This window comes from Barbatula barbatula (genome assembly GCF_947034865.1).
Source record: "Barbatula barbatula genome assembly, chromosome: 3".
In the NCBI taxonomy this organism is placed as follows: Eukaryota; Metazoa; Chordata; class Actinopteri; order Cypriniformes; family Nemacheilidae; genus Barbatula; species Barbatula barbatula.
The window spans coordinates 7,047,324-7,069,298 of record NC_136764.1 but is presented as its reverse complement, the minus strand read 5'-3'; the positions used below and the strand labels follow the sequence as shown (position 1 = coordinate 7,069,298).

The 21,975-nt window shown below is 36.5% G+C and overlaps 1 protein-coding gene across 1 annotated transcript; it reads right to left on the bottom strand.

Annotated features, from left to right (window-relative positions):
- Positions 1–17,230: 17,230 nt before the first annotated feature.
- Positions 17,231–20,398, bottom strand: LOC306892292 (polymeric immunoglobulin receptor-like). The gene is made up of 11 exons (XM_079453288.1): positions 20,303–20,398; positions 19,956–20,186; positions 19,226–19,561; positions 18,853–19,131; positions 18,600–18,627; positions 18,441–18,494; positions 18,119–18,207; positions 17,946–18,001; positions 17,737–17,814; positions 17,562–17,615; positions 17,231–17,476 (listed from the first exon to the last, which is right to left on the bottom strand). Exons 2-11 carry the CDS (start codon positions 20,077–20,079, stop codon positions 17,471–17,473), a joined length of 1,104 nt encoding a protein of 367 aa, XP_079309414.1. The 5' UTR covers positions 20,080–20,186; positions 20,303–20,398; the 3' UTR covers positions 17,231–17,470.
- Between the last annotated feature and the right edge of the window lie 1,577 nt (positions 20,399–21,975).

The following is a 21,975-nucleotide window of genomic DNA, read 5'->3' as shown; positions in this document are numbered from 1 at the left end:
TCTACTATTACTATACTTCAAGGTTCAAGTTGAAGATGTCAGTGACAGTATGTACATTGTGTTAGTATGTTGTGTTAGTTAGCACGCCACAAACATAAAACTGTATTTTTCAGTTATAACACAACACTGACCAATCGCACCAAAATGAGGTAAAAGCAGATTAGTTTGTATAAGGAGCTGCTTTTCCGTATATGAACATTGCAACTTTGTATTCCTGTTTCTAAATTCTCACCTATGACTTCAGCAACAGAAACACTTCCTTTTTAGTCATCATAACACAGTTTAGACACACCAGAAAAAAAATACTCATACTCAAAAAAATGGTGCAATATTTCTCTAAAAGTGAAATGCAGCACCATGATACACTCTTAAAAAAGGTGCTTTAAAAGGTTATTCGATTTCGTAGAAGAACCTTTTGGTTCTATATAGAACCTTTAACGTCTGAAGAACCTTTCTGTCTCAAAAAAGGTTCTTTGTGGTGAACAAAAATTTCTACAGATTATTACAAAGTAAGAAAGGATTTATCTTTAAAGAACCTTTGACTGAATGGTTCTTTGTGGAACCAAAAATGGTTCTTCAATGGCAATGCTTTGAACCTTTTAAGCACCTTTATTTTTAAGAGTGTATCTTGGTGCTTCAGGGGTTCTACGGAGGTACTTTGGGGTGACCTAGGTGCTATATAGGACCGTCTCCATGTGAAGAACCTGTTAAGCCCATGTATTGTTCTTCAGCGGTTCTATTTAGCACCTCAATTCAATTCAATTCAATTTTATTTATATAGCGCCTTTCACAATTTGCATTGTTCCAAAGCAGCTTTACAGGGGAAAAACGAAAAACCCAACAAAGGGTAAAACACACTACATGGTGTTTTATATAGTAAATCCAACTATTCTAGTAAATAATATCTAATGTCAGCATCTCCTGGTGGTTTATTTAGCATATTTGCATTAAGTGAATGCTTGGCTGAAAAGATGCGTTTTTAATCTAGATTTAAATTGGGCGAGTGTGTCTGATCCTCGAATAATATCAGGGAGGCTGTTCCAGAGTTTAGGTGCTACGTATGAGAAAGCTCGACCCCCTTTGGTGGATTTAGTTATTCTAGGTATTATCAAAAGTCCTGCGTTTTGAGATCTTAGAGAGCGTGATGGGTTGTAGTATGATAGAAGCTCTGTTAGGTAGGTAGGGGCTAAACCCTTTAAGGCTTTATAAGTGATTAAAAGAACTTTAAAGTCAATACGATACTTAATGGGTAGCCAGTGAAGGGTTGATAAAATTGGGGTTATGTGATCATATTTTCTGGTCCTGGTTAGAACTCTGGCAGCTGCGTTCTGAACTAACTGTAGTTTGTTTATTGATGATGCAGGACAACCACTAAGTAGCGCATTACAGTAGTCAAGTCTTGAGGTCATAAATGCATGAATAAGCTTCTCTGCGTCAGCAACACACAGAATATTTCGTAACTTGGCAACATTTCTTAGGTGGAAAAGGGCTGTTTTTGTGACATTTGAGATGTGATTTCGAAATGAAAGGTTGCTGTCTAATATAACGCCTAGATCTTTTACTGTATTTGTTGGAGTAACAGTACATCCTTCAACTTGCAGTTTATAATCAGAAATATTTGGTTTGCGTGTCTTTGGTCCGATAAGTAATATTTCTGTTTTATTAGAATTTAAAAGAAGGAAATTATAGGTCATCCAATGTTTTATATCTTCAATGCACTCTGCCAATTTGGGTAGCTGGGAGGAATCATCTGGTCTTGATGAGATATATAGCTGAGTATCATCTGCATAGCAATGGAGCTAATTCCATGTTTTTTAATAATGTTTCCAAGGGGAAGCATGTATATGGAGAACAGCACGGGTCCCAGAACCGATCCCTGAGGTAATCCATAATTTACTTGCGTTAAATAGGATGATTCCCCATTTAGATGGACAAATTGATGTCTGTCTGACAAGTAAGATCTAAACCATTGTAGTGCCTGTCCCTCAATACCGGTATAATTGTGTAAGCGATCTAGAAGTATGTTATGGTCTACGGTATCGAACGCAGAACTAAGGTCAAGCAGGACCAAGAGTGAGATGTTACCTTTATCTGATGCTATAAGCAGGTCGTTTGTAATTTTAACGAGCGCAGTCTCAGTGCTATGATGCGGTCTGAAGCCTGACTGAAATTTTTCGTGCATGTCGTTATTTTGTAGGAAAGAGCACAACTGAGTGCACACTACTTTTTCTAGAATTTTAGACAGGTATGGGAGATTTGAAATCGGTCTATAGTTTCCTAGTTCATTTGGATCTAAGTTTGGTTTCTTGATTAGAGGCTTAATGACGGCCATCTTAAAGGGACCTGGGACATGGCCTAGATTAATTGACGAGTTAATAATGTTATAAATGGGCTCAATTGCAACAGGTAGTAACTCTTTTAATAATTAGGTTGGTATGGGGTCTAGTAAGCAAGTTGTAGGTTTAGAAGTTGCGATAAGTTGAATTAAATCTTCCTGTTTTATAGGTGAAAAACGCTGGAGCCTTTCTTTTGGAGCGATGGTTGGTGCTAATTCATAGGACAGATTTGGAGGTTGAGTTTTTACAATTTTGTCGCGAATGTTTTTGATTTTCTCTGTAAAAAATTTCATGAATTCATTGCTACCAAGGTGCGGCGGAATAACAAGGTCAGGTGGTGTCTGTTTATTTGTTAATTTAGCGACTGTGCTAAATAGAAACCTTGGATTGTTTTTGTTGGTTTCTATGAGGTTACGAAGGTGCTCAGCCTTTGCTGCTTTTAGTGCCTTTTTATAACAATTTGCACTCTCTTTCCATGCCATTTTAAAGACTTCTAATTGCGATTTTATCCATTTGCGCTCTAGTTTGCGTGTTTCTCTTTTAAGGGCGCGAGTGGTGCTATTGTACCAGGGTGCAATATTTTTCTCATTAATCTTTTTTGACTTCATAGGTGCAACAGCTTCTAATGTATTAGAGAAAATAGTGCCCAATTTCCTGGTCATGACGTCGAGCGATTCGTTATTTATTGGTCTGGTTATTAAAGGAGTCAGATCTGGCAAGCTCTTTGCGAAGCTATCTTTAGTAGCAGAGGTGATTGTTCTACCCTGTCGATAACGTGTTAAAGGGCTGATTCCGGACGTGCGCAAAGTACCCGTTATAAGATAGTGATCGGTGACATCGTCGCTTTGAGGCATAATATCTATATTGGTTAGATCGGCTCCGTGAGATATAATCAGGTCTAGTGTATGATTAAATCGATGAGTTGGTCCTTTAATGTGTTGTATTACCCCAAAAGATTGTAGTAGTTCTGTAAACGCCACAGCTAATGCATCGTTAGCGCTATCTACGTGGATATTAAAATCTCCGACAATTAGTATTTTATCAACGTTAACCAATAGGTCCGATAGGAAGTCCGCAAACTCTTTCAGAAAATCAGTATAGGGACCAGGGGGTCTATACACCGTAGCCAATGTAAAAGAAAGCAATGGTTTTTTACTTTTGTTAGGAATAATTATGTTCAACGCAAGCACTTCAAATGATTTAAATTTATGCTCTGTTCTCTGAGATACAGTAAGAAAGTTTCTAAAGATTGTAGCGACGCCGCCACCCCGACCAACTGGACGTGGCTCATGCATATAACAGTAGCTTGGTGGGGTACACTCATTTAGGCCGAAATAATCATTTGGTTTAAGCCAGGTCTCGGTAAGACAGAGTATATCAAAACTGTTGTGATCCCAAAGAACGCTGAAGAACCTTTGAAGAACCACCAAAGCACCAAGATATGGTTATATAGCACTAAAAGGGGTTCCCTATGGATTATGAGCTGAGCACCACTTGCAGTGCTATATGTCACAGTTTTTTCTTTGGAGTGCACTCTTTGACTAAAATCAAAGATGACTGATACCAGTTTTTTCAGCGTAAAAAATACTTTTCATTGGTTAAATATTTGAAAAACCCAGTGACTAAAATGGGGGGAGCCTAAAAATTATGATTTATGACAAAACTGGATATAAGAGGTTTTGGAAGAACAGCAGAGATACATTTTACCTTGAGTTTAGATTGATAGTTAAATGAACAGAAAGAAAATACAACTAATCCACACTTTCTTTCCCGATCTAATCCTTTACTATTTGTGTGTAGATGGCAACCATCATTATGACACAAATCTTGATGACACAAACACTGTTTGGAATTGCAGTCCTGCAGCAATCTGACCTTGAAAACCTGTAGCTGCTGTTTAATCTCAAGAGATCTTCACAGAATGCGGTTTACCCATCTATTATTTATTGAAACACAATCATCCTTTAGATCAACGTGAACAACATCCTGTGAGCTCATCTATAGAGACAGACAGAAACGCTCCAACTTTCTTTATTCTGGTGTTTGGGGTAGCAGCTGTTTATTTCTGTTAGTTATTGCAGGTGTAAAATCTTAACAGTACTGATTTTATTAAATGTGTTTTTACCAGTGACTGTGAGTTGAACAGGAGCCTGTCTATGTCCTACAGAACAGTAGTACCAGCCAGAATCATTCAGCATCAGTCCAGACATCAGCACAGTGAAAGATTCTCTCTCATCATCACTGATCTCAATTGATGAATTTGGGGATGTCTCAGTTCCCACTGTATAACTGCTTTTATCTTTCTTTCTTTAACTCAGCATTGCATAGACACTTTACACTAACACGACCAGTTCATCTCCAGATACACTGCTGGACACCACAGACAAACCAGGAACTGAGCACACAAGACACAAGTGATTTGCAGTTGACATTTATCCGAAGAATTAGTAGAAAATGTCATTTAAGTGTGAAATAAATCTCATACCTGGTTGGATTAGGAGATAAAACAATGTTTTCAAAATAAAGATGCTTCAGTTTCCAACGCACACCAGTAAGTTCCAGTGTCTTGATCCTGCAGGTTTCTCATAGTGACTGTAAATAAACTCAGATCAGGATGATCAATGACTCATAATTTTCCTTTACTTTCATTAGCATATACCAGAAAAGAGCTCTTCTGTTTCATAGCAACGGCATTTCTCGTGTTGGGCGTATATTCTGTCATAATGACATGGAATAGACACAGATGTTGCAGTCTGAACAGTAACTAAGTTGAAGTCTCCATCCTCATTTTGAGCACCTATACAAAGAAAAAGCAAACATTGTGACATTTACAAAATTAGTTTGAGTATAGATATAAGTTCTCAGTTAGAAAGACATTAATTTTGCCCAAATCAATTTTGCACATTGACATGAAAAATTTATTGATAATAGATATTTTGAATCTTTTATGAATATGCCTTTTATTTATTTGTTTTAATGATATGTTATTGACATACCTATCATGCAACTACACAGTGCAAAAACTTAAATGTACAGTAAATTCAGTCAGTAGACCTGTCTATGTCCTTGGTACACATAACCGTGGACAAAAGAGACCACACAGAAACTAACATGAAGTTGTTTTGCACTACTTAGTAACAGGACAGATATAAAACCAAAGTAGTGCGGCACAATTTGTAGGCCAAACATGCTTGCACAGAACACAGGTGACGACAGATCTAAACTACAGACTTTAATGTTAACGTATTATATGTATTATTTGATATTACAACATTTGTATATAAATTCAACAGTTTTTACAGATATCAAAATAAGCTTAACAAATACTGTTACATTTAGTCATTTAGCAGACGCTTTTATCCAAAGCGACTTACAAAGAGTTCAGGGAGCAATAAGCGATATGTCATACAGGAAAAATAATACAATAGGTGCCAATACAAAGTTACTAGTTTCAACAAAAGCTAGACCATTTATGAACCTATTTATGAAAACCTCTTGGATTAAGAGTAAGGAGACATGTTTAGTGCCTTCAATGTAAATAAATAATATTTATTTTAATGTCTCATAAACTAACTCATACATTTAATGAGAAGTAAAACAAAGAAAGCTCATAATGTATACATATGCCATATTGAGCTCTTTGGCCTGTTGCTGCAATGAGTCAACAACACCACTAAAGGGCAACGCTGCCATAAAAAACATGTACAATGCAAAAAGAGCATCAGAAATGAATGCATCCCAGAAGCGTTGCTTAACCCCCTCATGTCTTGCCAAAAGCCCCTCATCTTTTTGAAGATTTGAAACGTTTGATTTCACAGATTAGGAATATAGTCTAAAGTATAATCATATTAGGTTTGACATGTTTTTGCGGATACTTTCCTTTTTAATGTGCAAATGAATAAACTGGTTGTTAGGCTCTTAAATTGGTAATGAACCATTTTATTTAAGCAGATCATTTACAGATTATATTTTCTCCAAGTACTGGTATCTGTATATACAGCTGTGAAAAAATTAAGTGTGTGTAAAAATTAACAGAGACCAATACAAAGACCAATGAATTTACCTTTTATTGGTATGTGTTTAGGTAACATGATCATCTTTGGTTTATTCTGTGAACGACTTACAATCATTCTCCCAAAAATTTCAAACAAAAATGTTGTTTCTATTTGCATTTATTTGCAGAAAATGAAAACTGGAGAAACACGTAAAAAAACAGAAAAGATGCTCTGTATCTTTTTTCAGACCTCAAATACTGCAAAGAAATCACGTTCGTATAAAATTTTAAACAATACAAAAGTCATATTATTTAGGAAAAGGTCTCTTAATAAAAGAAAAATTTTATTTGCAGGGTTATTTAATCTACCCAACCGCTGGGTTATGAAATGGTTTACCCATTATGGGTTATTTATATCAACATTTGGGTTATATTTATATAATATTGGGTTATTTTGTGCAACTCATGCGTTGAGTTAAAATCAATCAACCCAACATACATCGGTTGACCCAGCACTTGGGTTGTTTGTGCTTCGAACGTTATCACATCGTCTCCAGAGTCCACACACCGAGTGCTCGTCACAACAGACTGATCATCCAGCGAGGCAAATAAATAATAAAAGGTTTGTGTAACTTATACTATTCACATTGTCTGTGTTGCGTTACCTGTTAAAATAGTATCTGTATATTGTCGAGGCTTTGGTTTGGCTAAAAACGTAGCCATGTAGCCGTTATCATGGATAGCCTAACGTTACAGCTTATCCGTTTGCTCTGAATTATATTAATGAATTAATTAAACAAGTTCATAATGCCCATGGGGATGTTTATTGAGCTCACCAGTCTAATTTGCCAGCTAGTTTCAAGCTAGCCAGGTGATTAGGCAGTTAACTAGTTTACTAGCCAACATGCTCTCAGTTAGTTGCTTTGCTAGCTATATTATTTTAACTAGCTATAAATGAGCGCGCTTTTTTACTGAAGCTTTTCATGTGAAGGCATAACACAGTGTTTGACTGATTAAAGTATGTAAAAAACGGTGAGATAACATGATATGTCTGACTTAATGCATTTATGTGCATTTAATTTGACCGACAATAGATAAGAACAAATTCTTATTTAAAATGGCGGCCTGGCAAACGACAAGGGCCACTTGAGTGAGGGGTTAAGAAATATAAAATAAAAAGTTTGGGAACCACTGCTGTAGCCACAAATATTCTTGTGAAGTAAAAACATAGACAATATACATGCATGCATTTTGTCATATGAATTGTATAAGGAGAAAGGGAGGATTGTTTTCTCTATATTTTGTGATGCTAAATAAAATGGCTGTTATCTTCACATTGGGTTACATTTTGGGTCTGCATTGCTTTTGCATAGTGACATCTGAATAGTTAATACAATAGCAATTGTATTTTTGCTTAAGCTCTTTTTGTGTTTGTTTCAGATCAATGGACAGCTTTGTCATTGACATTTTGACAGAGTGGCAGCTGACAGACCTTGTCGACAAATTTAAAGGTAAGAAATATTTGTTTTCCCATCCACAGCATATCAAGTCTGATCAATAGATTTATGGCTTTTTAGGTCAATTGAGAACATATGATACAGATCAACGTTTTGAATTAGAGATGCACTGAATCTTTTCCAAATTAAATTCCAAGCTAACTAGACTTTATAATAAAACAATAATTTCTCTAGTGAGGACCAGGAAAATGGTCCTCACAATGTCTATATTTGAATTATTCTATAGTAGTCGGTAAACATTTGGTCCTTGCTCACTCGCACTCTCTCACTTGCTCTTTTGTATTCTTTCTTTTTTAGACTGGAATAAACATGGTGGAGTACCTCCATGAGGCCAAGGCATGTAAACCATACCCCCACATCCTGACGCTTGGCCATGATCATGGTGCATTTCAGGTCTTTGTGATAATAGCTGGACAGGCCCTGGAACAAGTAGCACTGCTTCAGGCCATTGATGTCTGCTTCAAGGCATTCTTTGTCTTTGACATTAAATACCCGAAGCAGTGTGAACATGTCTGGCAATTCATACAGATGATAATATATGAAATCCCAGGAGGGGAGTCTAAATTAGTCAAGTTTATTCAAAGTAGAATATTTGCTTGCAAGTAGAGCTAATGGCTCTCAATAGCAACTTAGACTTTGAATTTCGTGAATTTGTTCAAGAGAGTTGACTGTTGGCATGTTGAATGTTAAGCCAGTTCATTCATAATTATTGTTTGGATAAGAATGTTTTCTACCTAAGTGATATTAACGCTATTGTTGATATTAATTAATGTAATATAATAAATGTTTTCTAAGATTCCATTGTTGTTTTGTTTTTGTATTTATTATTGCATAATATATGCATAAATATAGCATGTATTCTGCTCTAGGTTTGTAGTTTAACAGTTTTATAGCTATGGGTAGTCTATTGCAATTTATTTTCTTAAATTGTACTGTAATGTGTTAGAATTATCTGGCATATGGGTTAATTTGACCCAGCATTTGGGTACACTATATAACAAATACGTAGTTGAATCAACCCAGCATTGTAATTAATTTGACCCAGCATTTAGGTACACTATATAACAAATATGTAGTTGAATCAACCCAGCATTGAGGTTAATTTGACCCAGCGTTTGGGTAGAATATTTAACTCATCTGTTGGGTTAAAAATAACCAACCCATCTTGCTGGGTCAAATTAACTACTGTTGGTCTGGTGCAATAGTGACCCAGCGGTTTGGTTATAAAATAACCCATGTTGGGTTATTTTTAACCCATCATTTTTTAGTGTGGTGATGTTTTTGTAATGCAAGAGTTAATACTCTTTAGGCATTATTGAGAAAGCAGATGTACATGTTTATGTGCCGGGGTTAAAAGCTATTTTCAGGGGGCTTAGCCCCCTATCCCTTGAAACGCCCATGATTCAACCATATGAACAAAAACCTCATGGCAAATTCAAAATAATAGGGAAAAATGTCCCATGGACAAATAAACTGAATCTATTAATCTGTTAAAATTAAATTAAAATGTGAGAATTAACAAAAAGTTGTAACAGCATTACATTTAGATGATTACATTGTGTGATTTCTTTTTACACAAAGCAGTGTTTGATCTTCAACACATGCTGAACTTTTTCTTTTCTTGTGACAAAGTCAGTGGACATTTCCGGCAGGATTGCTGCTAGCGCGAACTATATTGATGTCAAAACAATGTGAAACAGTGTATGCTGTGAAACTTACTTAAAACAAAATGCTAGGTGGTCATTCAGAAACAGAGAGTAAAGCAAATATGTCTTCTTATGAAGTTTCAAGCAACCAAATAAATCAAGCGACCAAAACAAAAAGAATGAATAAAACGTTTTGTGAACCACACTGTAAACAGCCAGTTTCCATTAACTTACTGTAGATTTGTATTTATCGAATTTATTGGCAACAGTTTGTTCAAAGATAAATGAACGTTAAACATAAACAAGTCTTTATCGTTACAGGAAAAACAATAAAATAACAGCCTCATGCAAAGCATTCTGGCAACCAGAAATCAAACCTTTTTCAGTTTTTTTTCTAATTTTGGTTCCCAGAATGCTTTGCATGAGGCTGCTATTTATAGTTATTTTCTGTAAGGATAAAGTATCGTCCGTGTTTAATGATCATTAATCTTCGAACAATCTGTTGAAAGTAAATTACATAAATGTAAATCTACAGTAAGTAACTTTCAAACTGCTGCCGATAATACTGACATTTCTACGGAAATTCTTAACAGTCAATTCTGCACACTGTGTTCATATCTTTATTCATATTTTGCTCAGGTATCCAGATAAGACACCTGTGTAATAAAACGAGATGAAATAATGTTTAGTATTTACAGTCAGTATGTACAATATTAACAGAATATTAACATCTCACCTGTTCACACACAGAGCTCTAGATCACATTGTCCTCTTCACAGACTGGACGGCACTGGAGACATGACACATCATATAAAATCACACTAACACAAATGTTACTGGAATAAACTACTGACATAAGACGTCCATTATGAATCTGTCTCTGTTTGATGTTATGAATTCACTTACTGGTTTAGTCTGGCGAAAGTTTATCACAGAACTGTATATCACATCACATTCTGGATCAACAGAGTCGTCCTGTGAATAAACACATATCTGTTTCAGCTTCTCTGTTACGTTACGGTCACACAAAAATACTTTTAATCTTGATCATTGAACCAGACGTTACTGCCCCCAAGGAATGAATCGATAAAATGTACAAATGTAAACAAAAACTTACTGCATCAATGGCTTCGTCTTGTTTCTCATGAGTGATGCTGGTGTTATTTCTCTCTGTAGGTAAAAGGGGAAATTATCAGTTGTTCTGCTAAAGTAACTAAATCAATAAAAGAAATGAACCTGAAGTCATTAATACTGACGGTGCTTTTTTCTCTGTATTGCGGTCGCCACAGCAACCAGTATCATCATCATTAGCAGCAACAGAACAACGACTGGAAGCCACATCCTCAGATGTCTGTGATAATAAATGCTTACTGTTTAACACCATATTTCAAATGTGTCAGGGTGATGGTGCTTATTTGTCTTAACTTATTTTGGAAATGTTGTAATTATTACCCAACACCAGTGAAGAAAACTGTGCAATCAACAATATACCATACCGGCTCTCTTTACCCAGCATTTTCCTTGCTAATGTTCGATCATTAGTGAACAAAATGGATGAGATTCGACTCTGCATCATTAACAGCAAAAGACTTTTGAACTGCAATGTCATAATCTTCACGGAAACATGGCTACACAGCAGCATACCGGACAACGCTATTGAGTTAGCGGGCTACAACACACACTGGGCGGATAGAACGGCAGAGGAATCCGGTAAGATAGGGGGGGTGGAGTGTGCATTTACATCAACGAAGCTTGGTGCACGAACTCTGTTATTGTCAGGAGACACTGCTCGGCTAACCTTGAGTTTCTCATGGTTAAATGTAGACCGTTTTATCTGCCACGGGAATTTACTTCCACCATTATAACGGCAGCTTATATTCCACCGGATGCTGATGCCAAGCTTGCTATGAAAGAACTTCATGCAGCCATCAGTAAACAACAGACTGCTCACCCGGAGGCTGCATTTATTGTTGCAGGAGTCACAACTCAGAAGCAGATCACCACGTACCCCAATCAAAAGCCATGGATGAACAAGGAAGTGCGCCTCCTGTTGAAAGCACGCACCATTGCCTTCCGATCGGATGATGCACAGGCCTATAGTACTTCCAGGGCAAATCTGAAGAAGGGCATCAAAAAGGCCAAGCACTGCTACAAGCTGAAGCTAGAGGAGCATTTTTCCAATTCTGACCTTCGACGCATGTGGCAGGGCATCCAGGCCATCAGTGACTACAAACCCAACCACTCCACCCCCATAGCCACAGATGCCGTCTTCCTGAACGAGCTTAATGACTTTTATGCTCGCTTTGAGAGAGACAACAAGGAAACAGCTACCAAGCTCACACCCTCTGCTGACCACCCAATCATCACACTTAACTCCACTGATGTTCACAATGCACTAAGCCAGATCAACGCGCGCAAGGCTGCTGGCCCAGATGGCATCCCTGGTCACGTACTCCGGGCATGTGCGGAGCAGCTCGCTGGGGTCTTCATAGACATCTTCAACCTGTCCCTCGCCCAAGCAGTGGTTCCAGCATGTTTTAAATCCACTTCCATTGTGCCCATTCCAAAACATTCTAACCCGACGTGCCTGAACGACTACCGCCCTTCTCAAGGACTCCTCTCACCCCGCTCATAGACTGTTTACTCTCCTGCCTTCCGGTAGGCGCTTCCGGTGCCAAGAACCAGCAGACTAAGAAACAGCTTTTTTCCCAGAGCTGTTTCACTATTGAACTCTGCCCCCCCACTGATTCCACTACCTCTCATACCTTTAACTTCATTGCTGCTATAACATTGTTTACATTGCACTACAGGGCTGCATGCATGACTGAACTGTACACACAAGTACTTCATGTTATCTGCTCTACTGGACTGTTTACACACGCACAGCATCATTTGCACTCTATACTGCTCACTTGCACAGCAGAAATATTTAACTGAATGCTCATTTGCACTAATGGACCACTTCCATAACTGCACTAACTTATCTACTGCACTGTAACTCTATTAACTGCATCTACTCATCTACTGCACTGTAACCTCAATAACTGCATTAACTAATCTACTGGACTGTAACTATATTAACTGCATCTACTCATCTACTACACTGTAACCTCAATAACTGCATTAACTAATCTACTGCACTGTAACTATATTAACTGCATCTACTCATCTACTACACTGTAACCTTATTAACTGCATCTACTCATCTACTACACTGTAACCTTATTAACTGCATCTACTCATCTACTGCACTGTAACTCTATTAACTGCATCTACTCATCTACTGCACTGTAACTTCAATAACTGCATTAACTCATCTACTGCACTGTAACTCTATTAACTGCATCTACTCATCTACTGCACTGTAACCTCAATAACTGCATTAACTCATCTACTGCACTGTAACTCTATTAACTGCATCTACTCATCTACTGCACTGTAACCTTATTAACTGCATCTACTCATCTACTGCACTGTAACCTCAATAACTGCATTAACTAATCTACTGCACTGTAACTATATTAACTGCATCTACTCATCTACTACACTGTAACCTTATTAACTGCATCTACTCATCTACTACACTGTAACCTTATTAACTGCATCTACTCATCTACTGCACTGTAACTCTATTAACTGCATCTACTCATCTACTACACTGTAACCTTATTAACTGCATCTACTCATCTACTACACTGTAACCTTATTAACTGCATCTACTCATCTACTGCACTGTAACTCTATTAACTGCATCTACTCATCTACTGCACTGTAACCTCAATAACTGCATTAACTAATCTACAGCACTGTAACTCTATTAACTGCATCTACTCATCTACTGCACTGTAACCTCAATAACTGCATTAACTAATCTACAGCACTGTAACTATATTAACTGCATCTACTCATCTACTACACTGTAACCTCAATAACTGCATTAACTAATCTACTGCACTGTAACTATATTAACTGCATCTACTCATCTACTACACTGTAACCTTATTAACTGCATCTACTCATCCACTGCACTGTAACTCTATTAACTGCATCTACTCATCTATTGCACTGTAACCTCAATAACTGCATTAACTAATCTACAGCACTGTAACTATATTAACTGCATCTACTCATCTTCTACACTGTAACCTCAATAACTGCATTAACTAATCTACTGCACTGTAACTATATTAACTGCATCTACTCATCTACTACACTGTAACCTTATTAACTGCATCTACTCATCTACTACACTGTAACCTTATTAACTGCATCTACTCATCTACTGCACTGTAACTCTATTAACTGCATCTACTCATCTACTACACTGTAACCTTATTAACTGCATCTACTCATCTACTACACTGTAACCTTATTAACTGCATCTACTCATCTACTGCACTGTAACTCTATTAACTGCATCTACTCATCTACTGCACTGTAACCTCAATAACTGCATTAACTAATCTACAGCACTGTAACTCTATTAACTGCATCTACTCATCTACTGCACTGTAACCTCAATAACTGCATTAACTAATCTACAGCACTGTAACTATATTAACTGCATCTACTCATCTACTACACTGTAACCTCAATAACTGCATTAACTAATCTACTGCACTGTAACTATATTAACTGCATCTACTCATCTACTACACTGTAACCTTATTAACTGCATCTACTCATCCACTGCACTGTAACTCTATTAACTGCATCTACTCATCTATTGCACTGTAACCTCAATAACTGCATTAACTAATCTACAGCACTGTAACTATATTAACTGCATCTACTCATCTTCTACACTGTAACCTCAATAACTGCATTAACTAATCTACTGCACTGTAACTATATTAACTGCATCTACTCATCTACTACACTGTAACCTTATTAACTGCATCTACTCATCCACTGCACTGTAACTCTATTAACTGCATCTACTCATCTATTGCACTGTAACCTCAATAACTGCATTAACTAATCTACAGCACTGTAACTCTATTAACTGCATCTACTCATCTACTGCACTGTAACCTCAATAACTGCATTAACTAATCTACTGCACTGTAACTCTATTAACTGCATCTACTCATCTACTACACTGTAACCTTATTAACTGCATCTACTCATCTACTGCACTGTAACTCTATTAACTGCATCTACGCATCTACTGCACTGTAACCTCAATAACTGCATTAACTAATCTACAGCACTGTAACTCTATTAACTGCATCTACTCATCTACTACACTGTAACCTTATTAACTGCATCTACTCATCTACTGCACTGTAACTCTATTAACTGCATCTACTCATCTACTGCACTGTAACCTCAATAACTGCATTAACTAATCTACAGCACTGTAACTCTATTAACTGCATCTACTCATCTACTGCACTGTAACCTCAATAACTGCATTAACTAATCTACAGCACTGTAACTATATTAACTGCATCTACTCATCTATTGCACTGTAACCTTATTAACTGCATTAACTCATCTTCTGGACTGCAACCTATTAACTGTATTAACTCATATACTGCACCGTAACTTTAATAACTGCATTAACTCATATACTGCACCGTAACTTTAATAACTGCATTAACTCATCTATTGCACTGTAACTTCAACAACTGCATTAACTCACCTATTGCACTGCAACTTTAATAGCTAATGTCAATAATTTATGCACACTTAAGTCACTTGCACTATTTTTGTCTAAATTATTATCTGATCATATCCACCTGTACATTAATGTTCATAGTCATCTGTTTATATTGTTCATAGTACATACCTACTGTCATATTCTCATAGAACATACCTACTGTAAAATATTTTTATAGTCCATGCCCACTGTATTATATTCTCTCATATTGTATTCTGTATTTATTCTAACTGTATATCCTGCACTTGCTAACTGCACTTCTGGTTAGACCTAAACTACATTTCGTTACACTGTACTTGTATATGTAATGACAATAAAGTTGAATCTAATCTAATCTAATAATCTCATCAGTCCATCACATAACGAACCAATAATATATGACTCCGTTCTTATCTAAATCTTCTGCATTTTAAATCTGTGACATTGTCTTTCTGCAAGATAAGAAGTGCTTGCAGAAAGCCACAGAAGAGTTTTGAAAGCACATCTCTATTTGCAGCTGTGAAATCTGCCAAGAACGAAATTAAAAAAAATCCATTACAACATATTTAGCTAAACTAAAGAACTATAACACACACAGAAACAGACTAAATGTTCAAAAAGATCGAAAAAATGAATAGATGAATGGAAGGATGACTGACATGGAGACTCCTCTTGAGCTAGTAGTTGTAGTCACTGCTGTCAAACAAAAATGCAGAACATAATGAATTAAATATGAAATATAATAATGAATTAAAATGTACACAGAAAATTTAAATAATTGTTTTTCTTTATCAGCAACAGCCTCACACTTACAGGAGACATTATTTTGTGATTGACATTTGTTAGAAAAGAGAGTAAATTGTCATTAAGTCTCATACCTGATAGGACTGTGAGATTGACCCGTTCGATTACATCCCAATATCTATCTACTACTACAGCACACCAGTAAATTCCAGTGTCTTGATCCTGCAGGTTTCTCATAGTGACGGTAAATAAACTCTGATCAGGATGATCCATTACTGACACTTTTCCTTTAGTTGCATTAGCGTATGCCAGAATAGAGCAGAAATTCTCTTCTGTTTTGTCGTAGCACCAGTATTTTCTGTGTTTGGTGTAATTCCTGTTGTAATGACATGAAATAGTAAAAGATCCTCCGGTCTGAACAGTGAGTTTACTTTCTCCATAATTTCTCTTACACTCAACACCTGCTGTACATAAAGAAGGCTGAAACGATCATCACTTTGTGTCGATAACATCTGCACTATATTGAAACAAATCTGTAAGGCAAACAAAATGAAATTGAATAAAAAACAGAGATAACTTGCCTTTAATGAGACAAAGAATAATTACAATGAACCGTACGGCACTCATAATCTGTATCTTCTCTTAACATCTATGCGCTTTTCAGACTCTTTCATTTCGCGACTTAAGTGACCACAGCTGGCAGATGATGGAAAGTTGTCTGAAAGCAGAAGTCATGTGATTTCACGGCACATGTCGGTTTTTAAACAAAGTGAACAGATGGAGAAAAAAAATCAATCATACACATATAATCCACACGGAATTATAATCTGACGTGTTTTTTCTTTACGTTGCATACATTTTGAGATTCGTTTAGAAAAGAAAAAGCATAATTATGAGGAGCTGCTGAAGATCTGAAAGTTTATTCTACTCTGCAAATGCAACAGGCACGCACACACCACACTGTACTAAAATGAGGCCATTGAGCTCTTCGGCCTGTTGCTGCAATAAATCAACAGCACCACCAAAGGGCATCAGTGCTCTTGAGACATTCAAGAAAAAGAGCAAGGTCAGAACATATTTAGGGCAAAACCAGTTGAACAAATCATCAGCACACATTGAGAAATAAGATAACACATGGGAATGATTGAAAATTAAATACAAGATTTATTTTCTGTGTGTTTTTTCCTAACTATTAAACATTTTATTTTCTGTGTAAATATTTTGGGCAGCATTGCTGCTTAACTGATCTCCAAACCAAACTCAGCAGTTCCAGCTATATTATTATGTTAAAACACAGCTGTGAAAATTACTTGATAGCAAACATAAATATTCATTTAGAAACAAGCAGTACAGCAAAAGTTTTTTTATTAAGTTTCTTAATACATTTTACTTTTACATGTGGAAACATATGGCAACCTAACTTTGAAAAAACACTAACTTTGATCAAAAATCTATTTTGTTACACATTAAGGCACTATAAAAATGCATAAATAAAACGAAATGCATTTACATTTTATTGTAAATCTATGGAGCAGGTACTGTATTCGGCATGATGCATTCATATCTCAATGCACAATTTTCTCAGCTATTCAATTCTGTGTGAAAAAAATTAGATACAATTATGTTTCCAGTATCTACAGACAGTGTGTATATAAGATTAACACATAACTAACATCTCACCTGTTTACATACAGAGCTGTAGAGCACATTGTCCTCTTCACAGACTGGACGGCACTGGAGACATGACACATCATATAAAATCACACTGACTAACAGAAAATGTTACTGGAACAAACTACTGACATCAGACGTCCATTATGAATCTGTCTCTGTTTGATATTATGAATTCACTTACTGCTTTTGTGTGGTGAAGTTTAATCACAGAACTGTACATCACACCACATTCTGGATCAACAGAGTCATCCTTTGAAGCCTAATGTAAAACTCTGCTATTAAACCACTTCAGATGAATATTGATGTTTTTATTGTTTCAATCCTCAATACCGAAGTCAACTTGGATTAAAGCATCTGCTCGAACAATAAAAGATAGAAATAAATACTTACTGGCTTTGGACAGGCTTTGTCTGGTTTCTCATATGTGATTTTGAAGTTATGTTTTTCTGTTATGTTAGCAAACGAGGAAATGATCAGTTGTTATGATAGAGTTACAGCACTTCAACATTTTCTGTCAGAATTCATTAAAACACATCTTAAAGTCAAAGTTGAACTATACTTACTGAGCTTTTGTCTCAGTGTTTTGGTCGCCAAAGTAACGAGTATCATCAGCAGCAGCAACACAAGGAGTGGAAGCCACATCTTCAGATGTCTGTGATAATAAATTAAAATGTTTCTATAAGCGCTTCATACCTTCCACTGCCTGAAATTGGGTTCTTCATCCCACGTTCACATCATTCATCCCCCCCCCAACCCCCTAAAGACCCTTACAAGTAAGGTTTATTACTGCATTATTATACTCTACAAATAAAGAAAATGAAATGTAACAGAAAATGGATCTTAAATTCATTAAACAGTAATGAGATAAATTAATGAATATTTAGCTGCTCTTCGCCGCTCGGTGTTTGACTGTGGTTTTTGGGAATCAAAGTTGCATGTCTGACAAGAAGAAAAAAATAACGGTCAATAAAAACAACAAACCAAAATAAAACTGCAGACAAGAAAAAGTTGTTAGATGGATGGATTACTAACATGGAGACTCACGTTGGGAAATAATCTGTGGTCGCTGTTTCTGAAATGGAAACAATAATGAAATAACAGTATATGTTATGACAAAATATATTTGTAAAAAACGTTTTATTATAGTAATGCAACAATGAAAATGGTGACAAGGGTTATATAAATGAAATTAATTTGATTGGAATGTTAAAGAAACATTTTAAGACTAATAATATAAATAATACGTTATTTGACATTTGATGATACTTTAAATTAAATGCATATTAACCAGTTTTACCAGTGACTGTGAGTTGAACAGGAGCCTGTAGATGTCCTACAGAACAGTAGTACCAGCCAGAATCATTCAGCATCAGTCCAGACATCAGCACAGTGAAAGATTCTCTCTCATCATCGCTGATCTGAACTGATGAACTCTGAGATGTGTAACACATCTTGTCTTTATATCTGCACCACTGTTTGTGTGTTTTCTTATATGCAGAACTGTAAAGACACTGAACGCTGATTTTACCACCTTCATCTCCAGATACACTGCTGGACCCCACAGACACATCAGGAACTGAACACACAAATGCCCACACACAGTCATTTATTATTGACATTTATCAGCAAAGAGGGTAATATGACATTTAAGTGTGAAATAAATCTCATACCTGATTTGACTGTGAGATAAAGCTGCTCTGTCACATCCACATTTAGAATCCCTTCAATTTCCACAGCACACCAGTAAGTTCCAGTGTCTTGATCCTGCAGGTTTCTCATAGTGACGGTAAATAAACTCTGATCAGGATGATCCATTACTGACACTTTTCCTTTAGTTTCATTAGCGTATGCCAGAATAGAGCAGAAATTGTATGCTGCTCTTGCATCATAGCACCAGTATTTCTTATGTTGAATATATTTTCTGTCATAATGACATGGAACAGAAACAGATCCTCCGGTCTGAAGAGAAAATGCTCTCTCCGCATTAGCTTTTCTACACTCAGCACCTAAACAAAATAAAAAAACAAAGGTTGCAATTTTAATGTTTTTGTAAACATTGATTATGTTGTAAATGATAATAATGTAGATGCTGATCTTTTGTATATTTTTTCATGATATGAGTAATTGGCTTTTAATTCAGCAACATTTACGAAAATATAATACATCACATAAGGAAGATTTAAGGATGAAAAAACATTTGAATCACTCTCTGCACTTTCTGCAGTGTGAATATGTTTTTCAGAAGTATTTATAACTGTTGAATGTCATTATTGATAAATGATAAAAGCTTTATGCAAAACATGAATTAATATAATGTTGTGTTATAATAGTTATAAATGCCATAAACAACGTGACACACCCCAGGAAAACACATCTGAGTATACAGAATAAAACACTTACCCACAATAAGCCAAAGAAAAATCCAAATCAACTTCCTAGTCATGATGCGGCAGTGATAAAGAGATACGTTTTCATTTTTCCTCATCTTCATCATGTCAAGAAATTTAAAATCACCAACCAACATGTAAAATGGCACAGAGAACTGAGGGACTCACACCCTTTGATGGTATCACTGTGTGTTTTTATAGCATCTCTCAGTTCCCACATCCTACATCTGAAGGACCCATGCAACTTGCGTTTCAACAAATCACATAAATAACTTTAGAAAAAAAGTCTTAGCTTGTACGGAAAACGTATATTTTTTCTTTATACTATGCAATTTTAAGTCAAAATGCATTTATATGTACCTTTACATTCAATTCTTTGGTGACATCACCAGTTCTTAAGTTTCCTGTTTCTGTCTGGTAGAGTAGCATGAAGTTCCTGTTTCTCTCTGGTAGAGTAGCAAGTTCCCTGAGTACTCAACTTAAGAAACGGACAAAAATAAAACCGGAAGTAGTGAGTTTGTGCAGAATTGGACAGTTTATTTTGAAAGCATGTATGCACAACAGATGATGACAGACCTCATTTACAGATTACAATTATTATATCAGATTTATTTGACTTGATTTGTTTCATTTTATGAGTGTGAGATTTATTGTGAATTTTAGGGTGATGAATTGAACTGCATGCGCAAGGGAGTTCACGTTGATGTCACCACGAGGAGAGAGACTATAATCAAAAGCTATATTACCCTTTCGGGACTGCATGCATTTTCTTTGTTCGAACCCTTCCGAGGATATTGCCTTTTCCTTTTATCCATGCCCTTCTTACATTAATTGGTGGCAGCGCGTTTGGAAGATGTGCTGTGGCACGTTAACAGTTTTGGGCGGGTAGTAGGGCTCGGGTAACTTTACCTGAAATGGATGTGGCTTTACAACGTGGAGGGCAGCGATGTAAAGTTTAAGTTGAAAACCTGCTGTTGGTCACAATGTATATTTCTCCCTATATTTCTACAGTGGCCAGGACTTTCGATTGTGTTTTACAGTGGTGTCGGTTTTGCACGGGTGTGACAGCTCGGATGATGTTGATCGCACTGCGACAGATTCTTTAAGGTGTTTCTGTTGTGAACTGATTTTATTTCAATACTGACTTCCCCTGAGCTCAAATTTACGTGTTTTTATCTTTTGTTGAAGTTAAAAAAACTATTTGAAGATAAAAACTTGCCTGCAACAGGTAACTGTAAAATTGTGCTGGCGTTGTTTTTTTATTCTTTCGTTTTTGCTGTAAGCCTGGACTGTTCATATATTTTGTGGTAAAAACTCATGCGTTTGGAAAACAATGAGAGAAGCAGATGCAGAGTTTGATGTCCCCGTGTATAGTACCTCACATTTTATGCACCGCTTTACCGGAAATTTCTCGCCTATGTTTTGGGGAGGTGGAAAAAAAGATATTCTTACAACGACAACTTATCCAAGCTTTTGCCCACTTGCCTGGTGGTACAGCTTTTAGCTATTGGAACAGTTTGCCTAGTGAAACAAAGAAAGACTACAAACTGGTCATTGCTCGCGCACGTAAGCCTGAGGAAGCCCCTCAAGTTTAGTGGATGAGGCTTTTCCCACTTGTGAGGTTAATGCAAAGAAGAAGGCAAAATTTAGCAGTTTCATTGCTGGTATTGAACATTTTCTCCAGCTTCGCATACAGTAACAAGTTGTGGACACAATGTATGCTGCACTTACACTTGCTCTTCAAATTGAACAAGCACATCAAGCAAGCAAAGTCCTGCTACCATCATACTCACAACATTGGACTTCACCACCAACTGGATCCCTCGCTGGAGGTCCATGGAATTTTCCTGGTTCTCCTTGTACTCCTGCAACACTTGATAAACCGCAAGCCTCGGGTGCAAGAGGTTCAAAACGTGTTCAAACCTTGTTCGCATTAATACATTTCGATTAGCAAGTATGTGCACAAATAGTGAAAGTATGTAAACAATCGAAATGTAATGTCATTTTAGTAATGAAACAAAATAAAGTGTAAT